Source organism: Aspergillus niger (assembly GCF_000002855.4).
Source record: "Aspergillus niger supercontig An01".
In the NCBI taxonomy this organism is placed as follows: domain Eukaryota; kingdom Fungi; phylum Ascomycota; class Eurotiomycetes; order Eurotiales; family Aspergillaceae; genus Aspergillus; species Aspergillus niger.
This window is the reverse complement of record NT_166518.1, coordinates 1,320,951-1,335,471: the sequence shown is the minus strand read 5'-3', so window position 1 is coordinate 1,335,471 and position 14,521 is coordinate 1,320,951. Positions and strand designations below refer to the sequence as shown.

The window sequence follows — 14,521 nt, the reverse complement described above, 5'->3', positions numbered from 1 at the left end:
ACGAAAGCAAAACACATAAAAGCCATATTGATCTACCTGTAATTAGATCTTTGTAACAAATAAGCCATGATCACATTTCCAGACATTATTAGATAGATAGAGTGGGGAAGATGGATATCGGGTTTGATAGATTGATTAATCTTCAAAGAAATGCAGCACCGCACGCATACCCTTACTGCCCAGGCCATGCGGCGGATAAGCAATAAAGAGCGGGTCGTCCTCGGCGCCAAGCTTGGCCCGGAACTCACTCTTGCGCACCAGATGGAACTGCTTAGCCATGGTGTCATAGGTGTGCTGGAGCATCTTGATGCGGGCACCGCGGAGGTTATGGCCGGGGGTCAGCGAGGACATGGCACCAGCGCCGAAGGTGAAGGATTTGACACCGGCTGCAGCGGCCGTTTGGATGGCGTGGGTGACAATGTGTTCGATGACGCCGTTGGGGGAACCCGGGAAGTCGAAGCTGTATTTGATCTGCATGCCGTGGACGGGGGCGAGCGTGGCTAGGGCGACGAAGGCGCAGATGGTGCCCTCCTTGTCGACGGCGTAGAAGTACCAGCGGTGCTCGGGATCGCGCCAAGGGCGGATCTCGGACAGGTGCACTTGTGTGCCCTTGCGGTTGTTGAGCCAGTCCTGGATGCGCTGGTCAATCTTCTGGCGGATCTCGTCGGAGACCATCTCGCCTCTGGTCACGGTCACGAGCTTGACGCCCTCACTTTCGGCGTGTCGGATCTTGCGGGCAATTTCGCCGTCCGAGGCTGCCATGTTGCGGGCCGGGTTCACGCGCTCCTCGGCGATGCAGGACAGCGTTCGCCAGCCCATGCGCTCGCCCAGGATGGTCTCGACTTCGGCGGAACAGAGCAGCCAGACGGGCTTGTACTTGGTCTCGCGCCGCAGCCACTGCAGGAACTGTGTGATCACTTGGCGGTACTGCTTGGGATCGCACAAGGGGTTGCCCGGAATGATCACGTAGTTGCTGCTGCTGGGCACGTAGGAGATGGCGGCACCAGTGCCCATGTCGCGCCAGATCTTGAAGCGCTCATCACCCCAGGAGGTGGAGGTGGCATCGCCGTAGTTGGCAATGAGATGCTCGAGCGGCTGCAGCTGACTCGTATCCTGTGCGATGGCACCCCTCCTGTCGCGCGCCCACGGAGGATCAATAGTCGATGACTCCGGGTGCCGCAGCTGTGCCGTCACTGGCTTGGCCGGGAAACTGCGAGGGTCGCGAGGGAAGAGGGATGCTAGGCGAATATTGCCCAGTTTCAGAAGCAGCATCAGCAGACGCTCCAGACCAACACCCGCTCCAGCGTGGGGTGGCGCACCCCAGCGGAAGCCCTCCATGTAGTCTTCCATGGTATCGGGGTCGATGCCAGAGCGACGCATGTTCTCCTCCAGCATGTGGGGGTCGTGGATACGCTGGCCACCGGAGACGATCTCCTGGCCGCGAACGAAGATGTCGAAGGAGTTGGTGTATCGGTCATCGTCGGGGTCGGGCATGGTATAGAAGGGGCGTGCGCTGGCGGGGAACTTGTCCAGGATGTAGTAGTCGGTGCCATACTTCTCCTTGACCAACTCACCCAGGCGAATCTCATCGCGGGTGTGGAGGTCCTCATCCTCTGGCAGCGGGTTGCCGTCCTCGTCGCGCCAGCCGGAGTCATTCAGCATCTTGATACCGTCCGCGAAGCGCAGAATGGGGGTCTTCTCCAGCCACACAACATCTTCTGACGGGAACTGGTGCTTCACGGTCTCCACCTCGCGGCGGTAGCGGCCATACACACCTTGAAGGATGGACTTGATAACCGCGTCCAGCACGTCCAACATCTCATGGTAGTGCTCTTCAATGGCCATCTCGATATCCAACCCGGTGTACTCAGTCAGGTGACGGTGGGTATTGGAGTTCTCCGCTCGAAACACCGCTCCAATCTCATAGACACGACCGAAATCAGCGGCAATAGCCATCTGCTTGGCCAATTGTGGACTCTGGGCCAGGAAAGCATCTCGCCCGAAGTACTGCACGTGGAAGACACTGGCGCCCGACTCGGTGGCAGAGCCTTGCAGCTTGGGTGTATGGATCTCCATGAAGCCCTGCTCATCGAGGGCAAATCGGAAGAGGTTGCAGATGGCGGATTGAATGCGGAAGATGGACTGAGAGGTCGGGGTGCGCAAGTCGAGTAGACGATTGGTGAGACGAACGCGATCGGGGATGTGACTGCGACGACCTTCGATGCGCTCCTCCTCGGCGGTTTGAATCTCTGCCTCATAGATACTAAAGGGGACGGGTTCCTCACGACGCACGACCTGATGAAGCTCGTCGATCGAGATCTCGACGTCATGGATGGTACAGCCCAAGATCGGCACCTGAGGCTTCTGAATGGTGCCCCGCACGCGGACAATGGAACCCAACCGCAAATGCTCAGCCCAATGAATCATGGCGATGGACTTGACACCTGCCTCCTCATGCAGAACACCCTGGAAGGTGAGCAGCTGCTGGCGGAAGACTAGGAAGACTAGCTTGGCACTCATGCGACGGATGATATGTAGACGAGCCGTAAAACAGATCTGCTGGCCCACCAAGGATTCGGAAATGGCATCTAGGTTGGTACGGACCTCACGAGGGCGTGTCCGAGACTGTAGCAGCGGCAATTCGCCGTAGCGAGCCTTCATCTCCGAAGTCTCCTCGCGGGTGGCATTGGCGACTTCCTCTTTCCGACGCGAATCAGACTCGTCGGAATGACGCTCCTCGCTCAGACGGGACTTCTCTTTGCGCTGTTTACGTGCCAGGCGTTTTTGCTGGTTTTTACTGATGCTGCCTGGCGACGAAGAGTCATCTGAGCCGTCATCGGAGGAAGAGGCATAGTCGCGATCGCGCAGGAAGTTGCTGAGGATGCTGCGACGGGGAGACATGGAAGTAGCCGAGGCGGGGGTGCTGTGAGCGGACTCATCGTCGGGAGACGACTTGGTGGGTTTGATTTTGGACAGCGCACGTTTGATAGACATGATGGGGGCGGGAGGATGGGAGTCAACACCTCCCATGTGATGATAGGATTGAAGGGGTATAGGGGAGGATATTCCAGAGAGAAAAGGTGAGGGAGAATCACCGTCAATGACGGGGGAGAGAAGAGAGGAGAGGACAATGGGAGGGGGGGTACCGTCAGCGCTTATAAGTAGTAAGGAAGAGTGAGTTGGGCACAGGGTTTTCCAAGACAATTAAGGTTAGGAGGAGAGCTTAGCAGGGCCTTACAAACCCAAGAGTCGGCCAGAACGTGAGAGAAGTAATAGAACTAGTAGCAAAAGCGTTGCAAATCAAAAGTGAGAAATACGAGGGCGCAAATAAAGGCTGGCGGGTCGATCCCGAGGCAAGTGATGTCATGCCTGTGATGATGCAAAAGCCGGGATATCAAGAGTCTCCATCACATCGAATGGGAATTCCAGCAGTGGAAAACAGGGTCCAGCAGAGGAATGAAGGACCGATGATGTGGTCCAAGACCTCTTTTTGCCAACTACTAGAGCCGTTCCTCATTCCCAATTCTTTACGTTTTGTCTACTACTTCCTGCATATGAACTGCATGACTACCTTTCTGTGTCATTTCTAAACCGATCATCTCTATTCCTCCTCCGGCTTGGCTTGGCTGCGCTGCGCTTTGGATCTCGTCTTCCTCGGCAGCTGCTTTCCGTGGATCAGGCGGCCCTTAAACCTCCCTCAAACGTAAATTAATAGCCTTTCATTCCAATCAACCGATTACTATTCTACTGGAACGGAAGGTCTGGTCTGGTTTGCCTCCGACCTTCCGGGCGCTCTCTCCCAGAGTTACTCTTTGGAGACTCTCTCTCACACTCTCCCTCTCCTTCCTCCGTCTGTTCCTGCCTCGGATCTCTCGTAACCTTCTTTTCACTACTAGTTACCACTTACTTACCTCTTTGAAACTCCTCCCTCCGCTGTATGGCCATTCCATCATGCCGTCTTCCCGCTGGTGGCTCTACGTCCAAGCCGTTGTCTGGCGCTTTCTAATGCGCATTGGCATGTTCCTGCACGATGTCACTCCTCCGCGACCTCCCCGGCCTGCCTTTGTTCGCACTATTCCCACCGGTTCGGGTCAGGTTCGTCTCTGCTTCTACACGCCACCCAACTATCTCAACATCCGCAAAGAAGGCCGTCGTCTGCCCGTCGTGGTCAATTTCCACGGCGGAGGCTTCACGCTAGGATGCCCCACGGATGACAGTCGCTGGGCGCAGTGTGTGCTCGGGGAAGTCGGCGCCGTGCTGGTCAGCGTCGGATACCGTCGTGCTCCCGAACATCCGTTTCCCGCCGCCGTCGACGACGGGGTTCTCGCCCTGCAGTATCTCGCTGCCCACGCCGTCGAGTTGGGTTTGGACGTTTCGCGCATCGCCCTCTCCGGCTTTTCTGCTGGTGGGAACCTCGCCATCACCGTGCCCCTCCGCCTGCGCAGTATTCTCAATGAGCAACAACAACAGCAGCACCAGCACCAGCAACAGCAACAACAGGACCAACAAGACGCCCTCGAACCTCACAGCAGTCCACCTAATACGGGCCCCTACGACTCCACCCAGCAACTAGTATCCGCCGCCTCCACCAGCGAACTCAACATCGTCGCCCTCTTTTGCTGGTACCCAATCCTCGACTTTGAGGAGTCGCGTGACCATCGTCGCGCCATGAGCCTCATGCCCAGTAAGACCCTCCCAGCCTTCTTCACCGATCTCTTCGATGAATCCTACCTGCCTACGCACGAGGAGCGGATCTCGCCCTATGCGTCGCCCGTGCACGCCACGGATGAGATCCTCGCCGATGCCCTGCCGCACGATATCTTCTTCTTTATCTGCGAATGGGATATGCTTCTCAAGGAGGGCCAGGTGTTTGTGCGGCGTCTGCAGAATATCAACAAACATGTCCGCGCCATGATGATCGAAAAGGCGCCCCATGCGTGGGATAAATCACCCAATCCCTTCCGCGATCAAGATTCAGTTGATATTCTCTACCGCGATGCCTGTGCTGATATGAAGCATATTTTTGGTGCGTAAACCCATTCCCCCAAAAGGATGGGCGGTCCTACATAACTCATTGCGATTTTCTTTTTTTCCCTTCAATTCTCCGGTTTGTATAAACTAGTCCTCTTTTCTTATACATCCTGTTATTATTACTCCTTGGAGTTATTAGCGTTACTTTGGGTTTTCGTCCATCACTAGAATCGTTACATCATCCTTACTACACACGCACACATCTACATGTACACTAGACGACGATCATTGATTACTACCGAGGTACCTCATGCATGAGCGACTTAACTTGCATCATCTTTCCAAGAAACACAATTGGCGGGGTATCAACCAACGATCTTTCCAACTGAACTTTTTCTACCAATAGTAGTACTCTTCCTACGGTACCATATTCTAAATCAAATTACCCCCGGTACCAGACCAACCCACTCGCTCAATCTCATATGTAGAAATAGCCAAGCCTGCCCCTCCTTTCCATGATAACCAGCGAACTAGACGAAATAACGAAGTGGGTGAAGGAAGGTGAGACAGGAAAGAGGGGGGAAATTGACCTCTATCTGATTCATATGCGTCGAATATTGATGTTGATGCTGCTTAAGTAGTAGTAGATACTTGAGCTAAGTATACCGGATAGGTCGTAACAGCGATCAAGTATCCATGATCTTTGATATCTACGTGCACTTCAGGAATATGAACGTTGTAATTTTGGTATTTTGTTCATTCTCTTCTACCCCGCAGATGTCATCGTACATCCATCCATCTGTCCATCATCATCCATCGTCCATCATTATAAATACCAACATGGTACCAGTCTCAATGTCGCAGGACTGGTAACGGATGTAGGCAGGTAACAAGCAGGCATATGCGATGTGTAGGCATACTACATGCACCCGTGCGTGTATAAATCAAATCAAATCAAATCAAATCAATCACCATACGCCACGCTAAATTCCCACCCATAAAACAACAAACATAGATCTCACAAAAAAACTTTTCTTCTTTTTCAGAGAAACATAAACCTGCTGAGATGGCAGAATCGCAAACAGATTGGGGGTATTGTGCTCGCCAATAGAACGAGAGAGAGAGAGAGAGAGAGAGAAACAGAGAAGCACTTTTGAGTTGTTCTTTTGAAGGTCTTGGACGCATCACAATTCGTCATCCGTTTCGGTCCCATCGCTGAGGTCTTCGTCCGACTCGTTGTCGTCCGCTTCGCTGTCCGAGTCGTCGTCTTCGTCTAGACCTGGGATGCCGCGCCAGTGGACGTAGTCGTTTTCCACCCAGCGTCGGCTGCGCGGGAGCTGGTAGGGGTCAAAGGGGAAGTAGGCGTCTAGTTGGTAGCCAAGGTCGTCGCCGGCGCGGATCTCCCGCTCGACTTGGCTGAAGCGAGGATCGGCCATGGCGCCGATGCTGCGGTATGAGGATACGCGTAGTCGCTTGTTTGTTTCGAGGATGCTGAACACGTACATCAAGTTGAAGTGCTGCGACATCCGCGCGAACTGGGACACGATCGCGGGCGAGCACACCTTCAGCGGGTTCAGCTTGGAGTGGATGGCTTGGTGCAGCACTTCCTTGACTGACGGCGGGAACATGATGTCTTCTGGCTCAAGCTCGTCCACTTGGTCCGGAGTGTCGCCCTCCAGCGCAGCGGTGGTCAGGTCTCGCCAGCGAAAGCAGAAGATGTAGAGCAGGGCCTGAGCCGTCGAGTAGAAGGGGCCATAGCGGCGGAGGTCGGGGCCCCGGCAAGTGGCTTCATAATCCAGACGAAGACTGTTCAGATACGTGCCCAACAGATCGAACACATCCCGGACAACCTCGCCAGAAATATGGGCCCCGCGAGCAACGAAGCTGGCGAGGTAAGCAGCAGCTGATTGGCGCATAATGGCTGGCTGCGTCTTGTTAAAGATAAGCTCGGTGCACATCGCGGCGAAGCGGTCCACAAGAATTGGGGATGACTGAGAGAAGTGGAAGAGAAGGAATTGAGAGTGGCGCGAGCGGTACGTGGGGAGAATAATGTTCTGGAAATGGCTCATCAGAAGATCGAAGGCATTTTCCTTGTCGTCCAGGGAGCCCAGCGTGAACGGAGGGGCATAATATTCGAACATGGTGTCAATCATGCCATCCAGCTTGAGGATGTTGTCCCGAATGGCCTTGATCCGCTTGGATTCATCGTCTACCGAATCATCGCTAAGAACGGAGTCGTTGTCATCGTCGTCATCCGCATCATCTTCCTCGATCATGACTGATTCCGGAGAGACTCCCTGCAGGACATCCTCACCGACTTCATCCTCGATGTCCTCTAGATCCACTTGGATGTGGACGTCAATCTTGACTAGCTTTTCCGTTATCAGGGAAAGAATATCACCCTGAAGCTCCGGGGCATAGCTGATCACCCGGATGAGATTCCGCGTATACGCAATGTTGGCCTTGGCCGAATCGGAAGCAAAAGGAAACTGTGCAGACAAAAGAGGCGACAGCGTTCCACTACCAGACGGAATCAACTGCATGACATGGCGCAAAGCCAAGTGCACGCGGGAGTAGAGCACCGGCACATGAACAGACGGGTAACCCGGGATCTTCCCCGTGTCCTTGGGAAGCTCTCCCAGATAGTTGACCAGCATTTTGAGCACAGCCCCCAGATAGCTGCCCTGGGCAGCGGCAAGGTTACCGAGAAAGCGTATATACAACTTGATGTACGACTCGTCCCGGCCCAGCCATACGCTATTCAGCACAGCTTGGACCAGTCCGTTGCAAGTGCGATCCAAGGACGCAACATTTGACAAAAGACCCAGGAGATGATGTCTCAAGGACGTATGTGTAGGTACATCGTAGGCAAACATGTTGTCCTCATCCCGGCGCCGCGGGTCCACCGCAAAAGTCTCCTTGATGCGGTCGTACGCCTCGCTGTCGGTGCCAGAGACATGCCGTTGGATGGCCCTGCGCACCTCCTCGCGGACGACGGCTGCGCTCTTCTCTGGTTTCCGTTCCGGCTCAGGTTCCTCTTTATATGGTACCATGAACACCTCCTTATCAAACTTCACTCGCGTCCGCTTCCGGGGACTCGGGCTGTGTTCCGCGTCGGACGAGGACGACGGGGACAGGGAGAGATCGCTGTAGTCGTCTCCCATCATCATCCTGTGCTTAATCCCAGTCGTGGATGGGGTGCTCTTAGGCGTTTTTAGAATGGACACAGGTGATGATGTAACTAGCATCTTGGATGGATTAGTCGTCGGCCTGGGTGCGATCGTTGCGGTGCGGGAGGCGGTGGCAAGGACGACCATGCCAGGATCGACGGTTCTATAATAATGAAATGGCTGGGGAGTGCTTGAAACAGGACCCCAAATCCAATCATGAGTCGCACTCTCACAGTATCACACGCGAGGAGTGGTGGGATATTAAGAGATGGAAACAGATCTTGGAAGCAGAGCACACGACCCGACCAGTTGCGAGTCGAGAGATGATCCACCTGCTGTTGCTACAGATAACAAGCGCGCTTGGGAGTAAGGAAGGCGAGAGATACCTTCATCGGACTGTCCAACACACGCACCCTGAAAACGCTGCGATGCACGAGTGTGTGAGAGGGAGACAGACCAGCAGTTGGAGGGGAGCCCGTCTGGAGTAAGAACTAGGAAGAAAGCAGACGAAGCGGAGAAGCAGAAAGTCGACGTGAAATTTTTTGGGTGTGGGGCGGCTGTGGAGCCTCAGGCTGCCAGCTCGTGACCAGCGCGTGACCAGCGCGCAACAGCCTTACCCGATCGGGTTATACAATTCTTCAATGTCCACTAGGTGGATCAAGAACAAGAGGTACTGTACGCAGACGTATGCACATGCATGAGATGCAGAACTTTATGATGTATCGTGTCATTGTTACAAGACTAATCCAATACAAAAAGCAACCCTGGCAGTGTCTTTCGCATTCAAAACGACGCTAAGGAAGAAGAATACAGATCCGAGAACCTCGTTAGACATGTCAGAGTCCGTCACATAGCCAGTCAGCAGAGCGAATAATTCGATCCACGCAACATGGAAGCATCAACCTGCAACCAATAAATGAAGAAAAGAATAAAAAAAAGCAATGTTGGGGGTGATAGATCCAAGCTCCTCCCAGTGGTATCTAGCTAATTCAAAATAAAGATGAAACCGAGTAATTAGATCACAAGACATTAAAGAGTGAATATGAGTGGGTCATGGCAAAGTCAATCCTGGCGAGGGAAGGAAATATCCAGTTCCTATCCAGAGCCCTCCAGGCGGAATCCCTCGGGAGTCAAAATAAGGAAAAGATGGTAGAGAAAGTAAAACAGCGAACGGGGTCACGATTCAGAGCCAGGCCCCCGTACCTATCGGGCCAAGATAATCATCAAAGACGCTGCCATAAAGGGCCTCGATCTCCACGAGGTAGTCATCTGCGGTGAACTTCATCAATCCCTTATCTCGTAGAATCAACTCCTCGTCGTCGAGTATACGGGTGCCACCGAACTCCTCGACCACCTCGTTCACTTGCTCAAGTTCCTTGCTGAAGGGATGGGGCTCGGCCTTGTAGCTATCCTGTGTCTGACGTGCAGCAGATGCATTGCGCAACGAGTTCAACGGAGGTGGAGATAGCCGGGACAAGGAACGCTGGCGAGCAAGCTCTTGGTGGGTCCGCTTTGTGTGGGAGAGCGCCCGTTTGGGAACCAGCGGCGCATCCGTAGAGGAGTTGGTCGATGTCGAGGAGCGAGGGTGGCTCGTCACGGTCGCAGATCGCTTCGGGAAATAGGAAGGCAGCGGGTTTGGCTCAATTGGCGACTCATCGGGGGTAGTCAGAAGCGATCCAAAACTGCGCTGCGTGAAAGACATTTCCGAATCGTCGGGCGACTGCAATGACGAGGTAGAAGACGAAGTCGCCGAATGGATGTCGGGCGCATTGTAAGCCAGCATGTTCGTCGTCGACAACAACTCCACGGGAGCCGAGATCTTGTCTCGATTGATCGGACCAGCGTGTTTATGTGATTCACGGTATGGCATCGGGGCCGAGACCTCGGGGCGCTTACTGCGCTTGGTGAAAGCTCTAGCCAAAGCCATGATGACGATAGTCGGGAAATTAAGGTGTAGTCGAGAACGCAACTGACAATAAATGCTGGAAGGTGCAGACTAGGCGGTCGGGCTCAGATATAATGGCAGATATGCAGCTGGCCGGGAAAGGTCGATAGTTGTACAAGCGATATTGCTTTTTTTGCTATTTTAGGGTTTTCCGTAACCGTCTCCTCGTTCTCGAGAGACTGACGCCTTTGGACGGTATAAGGAAAGAATGCTGATGGCCGATCGCGGGGTGGAGTAGAGAAGGAATGGAAGATCGATCACCGGAATGTCCGTTATCAGATACAGTGGATGAGCTGTCAAACGAGAACCAAGATGTCGCAGCGGAAAAGGAAGCCGTGTCTGAATGAAGGCAAAACTTCCTCTAGTTTCTTCTTTCTCTTCGTTCTTTATTTCTGTTTTTTGCTTTTCCCTTGCACAGCAGAGAAAAATAATAAATAAGACGGGTGGAATGAGTGGTGGTGCTCGGGAAATGGAAGGTGGGCTGCTAGACTCAAGGGGGCGAAGAGATACTGCAGCAACACGGTAGCACCACCGATAATGGTACAGGGAAGATCGGGGCGGACAACCAGGACGCGCCACGGGCGAGATGTGAATAGAGTAAATAAAGGGTGGGAAAGAATAAAAGTATGAAGGAAAGAATCCAGGATACACAGATCTGGGACTGGAAGAATGAAAAAAGGATCAAAAAGGAATGGTGCAGGAAATAAATCGGAGTCCCCCAGGGAGGAATGGGGAAAGGGAAAAGTAAAGTAGAAGAAAGGAAGAGGAGAGGAGAGAGAAAAGGGAAAGGAAAGAAAAGGGAAGAGGGGGAAACGAGGGAAAAGGGAAGAGAGGCGAGTTGAGTGGATGAAATGATGGATGAAGTGGATGGAACCACCTCCCGCCGTGATTCTGGGCCTTGTCTTTACCCCCCTCTTTTTTCCTCTACTTCGCTGTTGCTCTTTTCTCGGACTTCCTCCTCTTCTCTCTTTCAAGTCCTCTGAGTGGGTACTAAAATTCAAGATGATCAAATTAAGCACGCAGAAAAGGGCTAATAGCAAGCCCTGATTTGACGTCTCTCTTTTCTCAGCGACCCAGTCAGTCACCCTTGGATCAGATCCTGAGTCGCGACTCGTTCGCCAGGGTCTTTAGCCGACCAACTGGAAGAGTGGGATAGAGTTATGGATGTGGAAAAAACTTTGCCTTCGGTATTTTCTCCAACGGTTCGCCTGGCGCCTTGTAATGATGCGGGCGATGGTCGAGAACCACCTGTTCGCCAGAAGTCAACCATGGATACGCACTCTATGGGGCTACGCAGCAAAGAACAAGCGAAGTAGCCAGCATAATAATAACAACGTAACTACGGAGTACTACTGATTCCTCCCCTCCTCCTAACATCTATTATTTTCCTCCGGTGCTCCGACGGACAGTCAGGCGCGGCTAGTCGTGCGATGCGATTTGGTGGTCGGACGGACAGCCTTGACCATCTCCCCCGGTCATTTGCTTTTGTCGGGTGGCCACAAAAAAACAATAAAAGAAATTCAGGGACCAACCCAAAGCTTCGCTCGGCGCGTATTTGGCGTGATGAATTTAGGAGATAATCCCTTAGTCCTTCCTTCCTTTCTCCCTCCCTCCTACATATTTGCGTACCTTGGAGAGAGAGAGAGAGGGAACCCTTGATAGGATAGATAGTATACTCCGTAAGAAAGTCTAGTCTAGATTAAAAGCCGACCGAACTCAAAAACGATAGCAAAATGATACACAGACTAAACCCAAATGGGCGTCGTCAAACGGCAGCACCACCGAGGCTACACCAAGTGAGGCCAAGTGGTGTCGGCTTAACGCCAGGAACGGCATCGCGGCTGGCCATTGGAAACCGCCATGTGCCCTGAGCGGTGGGGAATTGAAACAATCTGCCGTCTCAGCTGAAGGGGGGGAAAGGATTCATGCAACCAACAAGCTGGACATGACGTCGAAAGGAAGGGGGGAGTGTGTGAGTGGTTCTCCTACATACATCACGTCCGTCCTAGACAGACAGGCTTAATCTCCTACATACTTGATCTCTAATGTAGGTACCGCGTCGGTCGGATAGAATCCGCAATCCGTTCCATGAGGGTTCTTTCTTGGAACAATGGAGTTGTACGTACCACCACACTAAACTAAAAACTAAGACCACACGGAGATGCCGGGCGGGTCAAACCACCGAGTGCCTCTCTTTTTTCTTTTTCGTTTGTTTCCCCACCAGTGGGTCAACTTAATAAACTGGGCGGTGGTTTTCACCCGCTTATACACTTGACCTGTGCTTTTCGCTTTGATGTCCTTTTTGCCAGGAGTATACTTTCTGCGAATGCTGTACGATGGGTTTCTATTGAATTTATTTTTGGTGTAGGTTGAGAGGTTAAAATTAAATAGATACGACCTACTACTACTACTACTACAGAGTAATCTAACTATCTAATTGATTAATAGTAGGTAAGCACCTTACCGCACGCCAATAACCAGTAGACCCTCCGATCTCATTACACCATGGTCAATCACAAAGTACCACTCCTCGGATGAAGTTTCCACAGCGACTACCCATTCACCGACGCATGTACTATGCAGATTAGAATTCTTCACCTCGACCATCCTCATCTACTTACCACCTCTTCATCTACTTTCGGCCTTGCAGACGAGATAACCTAATAAAATGCAATCACCGGACCCGTCCACTCGCCTCATCGCAGGCATGTGATTGGTGATCGAGACCGTATCAGACGATATCTGGTTTGGGTATTCTGCCGGTCGATCAATTCATCACTTCATCGCTTCCCATCTTTTGGTGTCTGCAGCTTAGGATTCGGCTTATTCATCGACTCTCTTCCGTTCTCGTCAACTCAACTACAAAATAACTTAACTAGTCAGGTGAATGGTATGGGGTATCACAACGTTTTCATTGCAAAAAGCGTCACACTCAAACTATCTATCTATAAGTAGAACTCCGTAGATTCATTCTTTCTTTTTTATCTTGTTTTTGTTGCAGTCATCCAACCTGAAGGCGTCCATTTTTAGGCTTCCTTTCTTTTCTTTGTTTTGCATCTACTCAATCCTCATCCATCGATTCCCAGCCATCCGCACCTTGCGCCGCTCCAACCTCCTGCACGCCTTCCTCCTCATCCGACTCATCCTGGTCGGGCTGAATACCGACCAGACGTTCCTGCACCTCGCCCTCCAGGGTAGGCACCCGCGAGACGAACGCCCGACGCACCGCCGCGTTAGTGGAGGTATCCCAGATCTGGACCACGCCCTTGCTGCCCGCCACAGCCAGGCGGAAGCTCACATCAGCATCCGGCGCGAAAGTGGTCGAGAAGATCTTGCCCACTTCCATCTTGCGAGACACCACCATGCTGGGCTTGTCGTTCTCAATGTTCCAGAGCTTAACGGACTTGTCCGTTGACCCGGTCACCAGGTAGCCCGGCACGGTGGGGTTGACGTCGAACGACGACACCGACGAGTCGTGCGCCTGCAGCGTCCACACGGGCTTGGACTCCTTGGGCGAGGCGGGAATGTTCCGCACATCGTAGCGGTACACCATACCGGCGTCCGTCGTCACGTAGAAGTAGTTCGGGTCGTGCACGTCCCAGCGCACGTTCTCGACATCCGCATCCACGCCCCAGCGCGCCTTGGAGTCGGGGGCTCTCATGTCCGCTGCCACCACCGTGCGGTCGTAGCTACCGCTCAGCAGGACGGTCGATTCGGTCGGGTGCCACTCCAGCGCGCACACCTTGTCGGTGTGGTGGGAGTACGACTTGGCGCACTTGGTGGTCTGGAGATCCCAGAGCTTGACGGTGCGGTCGGCAGATCCAGAGGCCAGGAGGTTGCGGTGCTGGCGGTTCGCAGCCAGAGCGAGGATCGAGTCGATGTGATATTCGTCGTTGGCCTTGGCCTTCTTCTTCTTGGACTTCTTCGCGCCGTTCTCGGCATCGGCACCACCCTGGCCCAGGATCGCGTTGGGGTACATGCTGTCGACGACATCGAGGTCCCAGATCTCAATGTCGGGTTCCATTGTTCCGATAGCCACGAAGTTACCGGTAGTGCGGCCCTCGGCCGTCTTGCCAACGGGGATGTCCAACCACTCTAGCGCCAACGGAATAGCGGGCAGCATGATATCGTGGTGCACGTAAAGGTTGTCGGCGGCATCCTCGTAGACGTAGACTTCCAGATGAGCAACCTCGTCCTCAACCTTACCCGCCAACAGCAGGTTATCCGTCGGCATAATCTGCAGTTCCTCTCTCTCCTCGTCTTCCTCCTCCGGCGGCATAACCAGGTACGGGTCCTCCTCGTTGGGCTGGTGATAAGCGAGCGACTTGACATTGCCGAACATGGTGATCTTCTCGCCGTCCTCGTCGACCTCGTCGCTATCGTAGTGATCCAGATCGTATTCCTTCAGGTCGTCGTCGTCACTTTCATCATCAAA

At 53.2% G+C, this 14,521-nt stretch overlaps 5 protein-coding genes across 5 annotated transcripts; 1 reads left to right on the top strand and 4 right to left on the bottom strand.

Moving 5' to 3' along the window:
• Positions 1-135: 135 nt before the first annotated feature.
• On the bottom strand, positions 136-2,994 carry An01g05630 (uncharacterized protein; the record flags this gene model as incomplete). Its single annotated transcript, XM_001388949.1, has 1 exon — positions 136-2,994. One exon carries the CDS (start codon positions 2,992-2,994, stop codon positions 136-138), a length of 2,859 nt encoding a protein of 952 aa, XP_001388986.1.
• Positions 2,995-3,951: 957 nt separating this feature from the next.
• On the top strand, positions 3,952-5,631 carry An01g05620 (uncharacterized protein; the record flags this gene model as incomplete). The annotated part of the gene is made up of 4 exons (XM_059748238.1): positions 3,952-4,425; positions 4,567-5,026; positions 5,430-5,532; positions 5,619-5,631. The coding sequence occupies 4 exons, from the start codon at positions 3,952-3,954 to the stop codon at positions 5,629-5,631; spliced, it is 1,050 nt and encodes a 349-aa protein (XP_059603168.1).
• A 524-nt stretch (positions 5,632-6,155) lies between these two features.
• Positions 6,156-8,288, bottom strand: An01g05610 (uncharacterized protein; the record flags this gene model as incomplete). Its single annotated transcript, XM_059748230.1, has 2 exons — positions 6,156-6,377; positions 6,435-8,288. 2 exons carry the CDS (start codon positions 8,286-8,288, stop codon positions 6,156-6,158), a joined length of 2,076 nt encoding a protein of 691 aa, XP_059603167.1.
• A 1,036-nt stretch (positions 8,289-9,324) lies between these two features.
• Positions 9,325-10,068, bottom strand: An01g05600 (hypothetical protein; the record flags this gene model as incomplete). The annotated part of the gene is made up of 1 exon (XM_059748222.1): positions 9,325-10,068. One exon carries the CDS (start codon positions 10,066-10,068, stop codon positions 9,325-9,327), a length of 744 nt encoding a protein of 247 aa, XP_059603166.1.
• Positions 10,069-10,472: 404 nt separating this feature from the next.
• An01g05590 (uncharacterized protein) lies at positions 10,473-11,565 on the bottom strand (the record flags this gene model as incomplete). Its single annotated transcript, XM_059748216.1, has 2 exons — positions 10,473-11,211; positions 11,537-11,565. The coding sequence occupies 2 exons, from the start codon at positions 11,563-11,565 to the stop codon at positions 10,473-10,475; spliced, it is 768 nt and encodes a 255-aa protein (XP_059603165.1).
• Between the last annotated feature and the right edge of the window lie 2,956 nt (positions 11,566-14,521).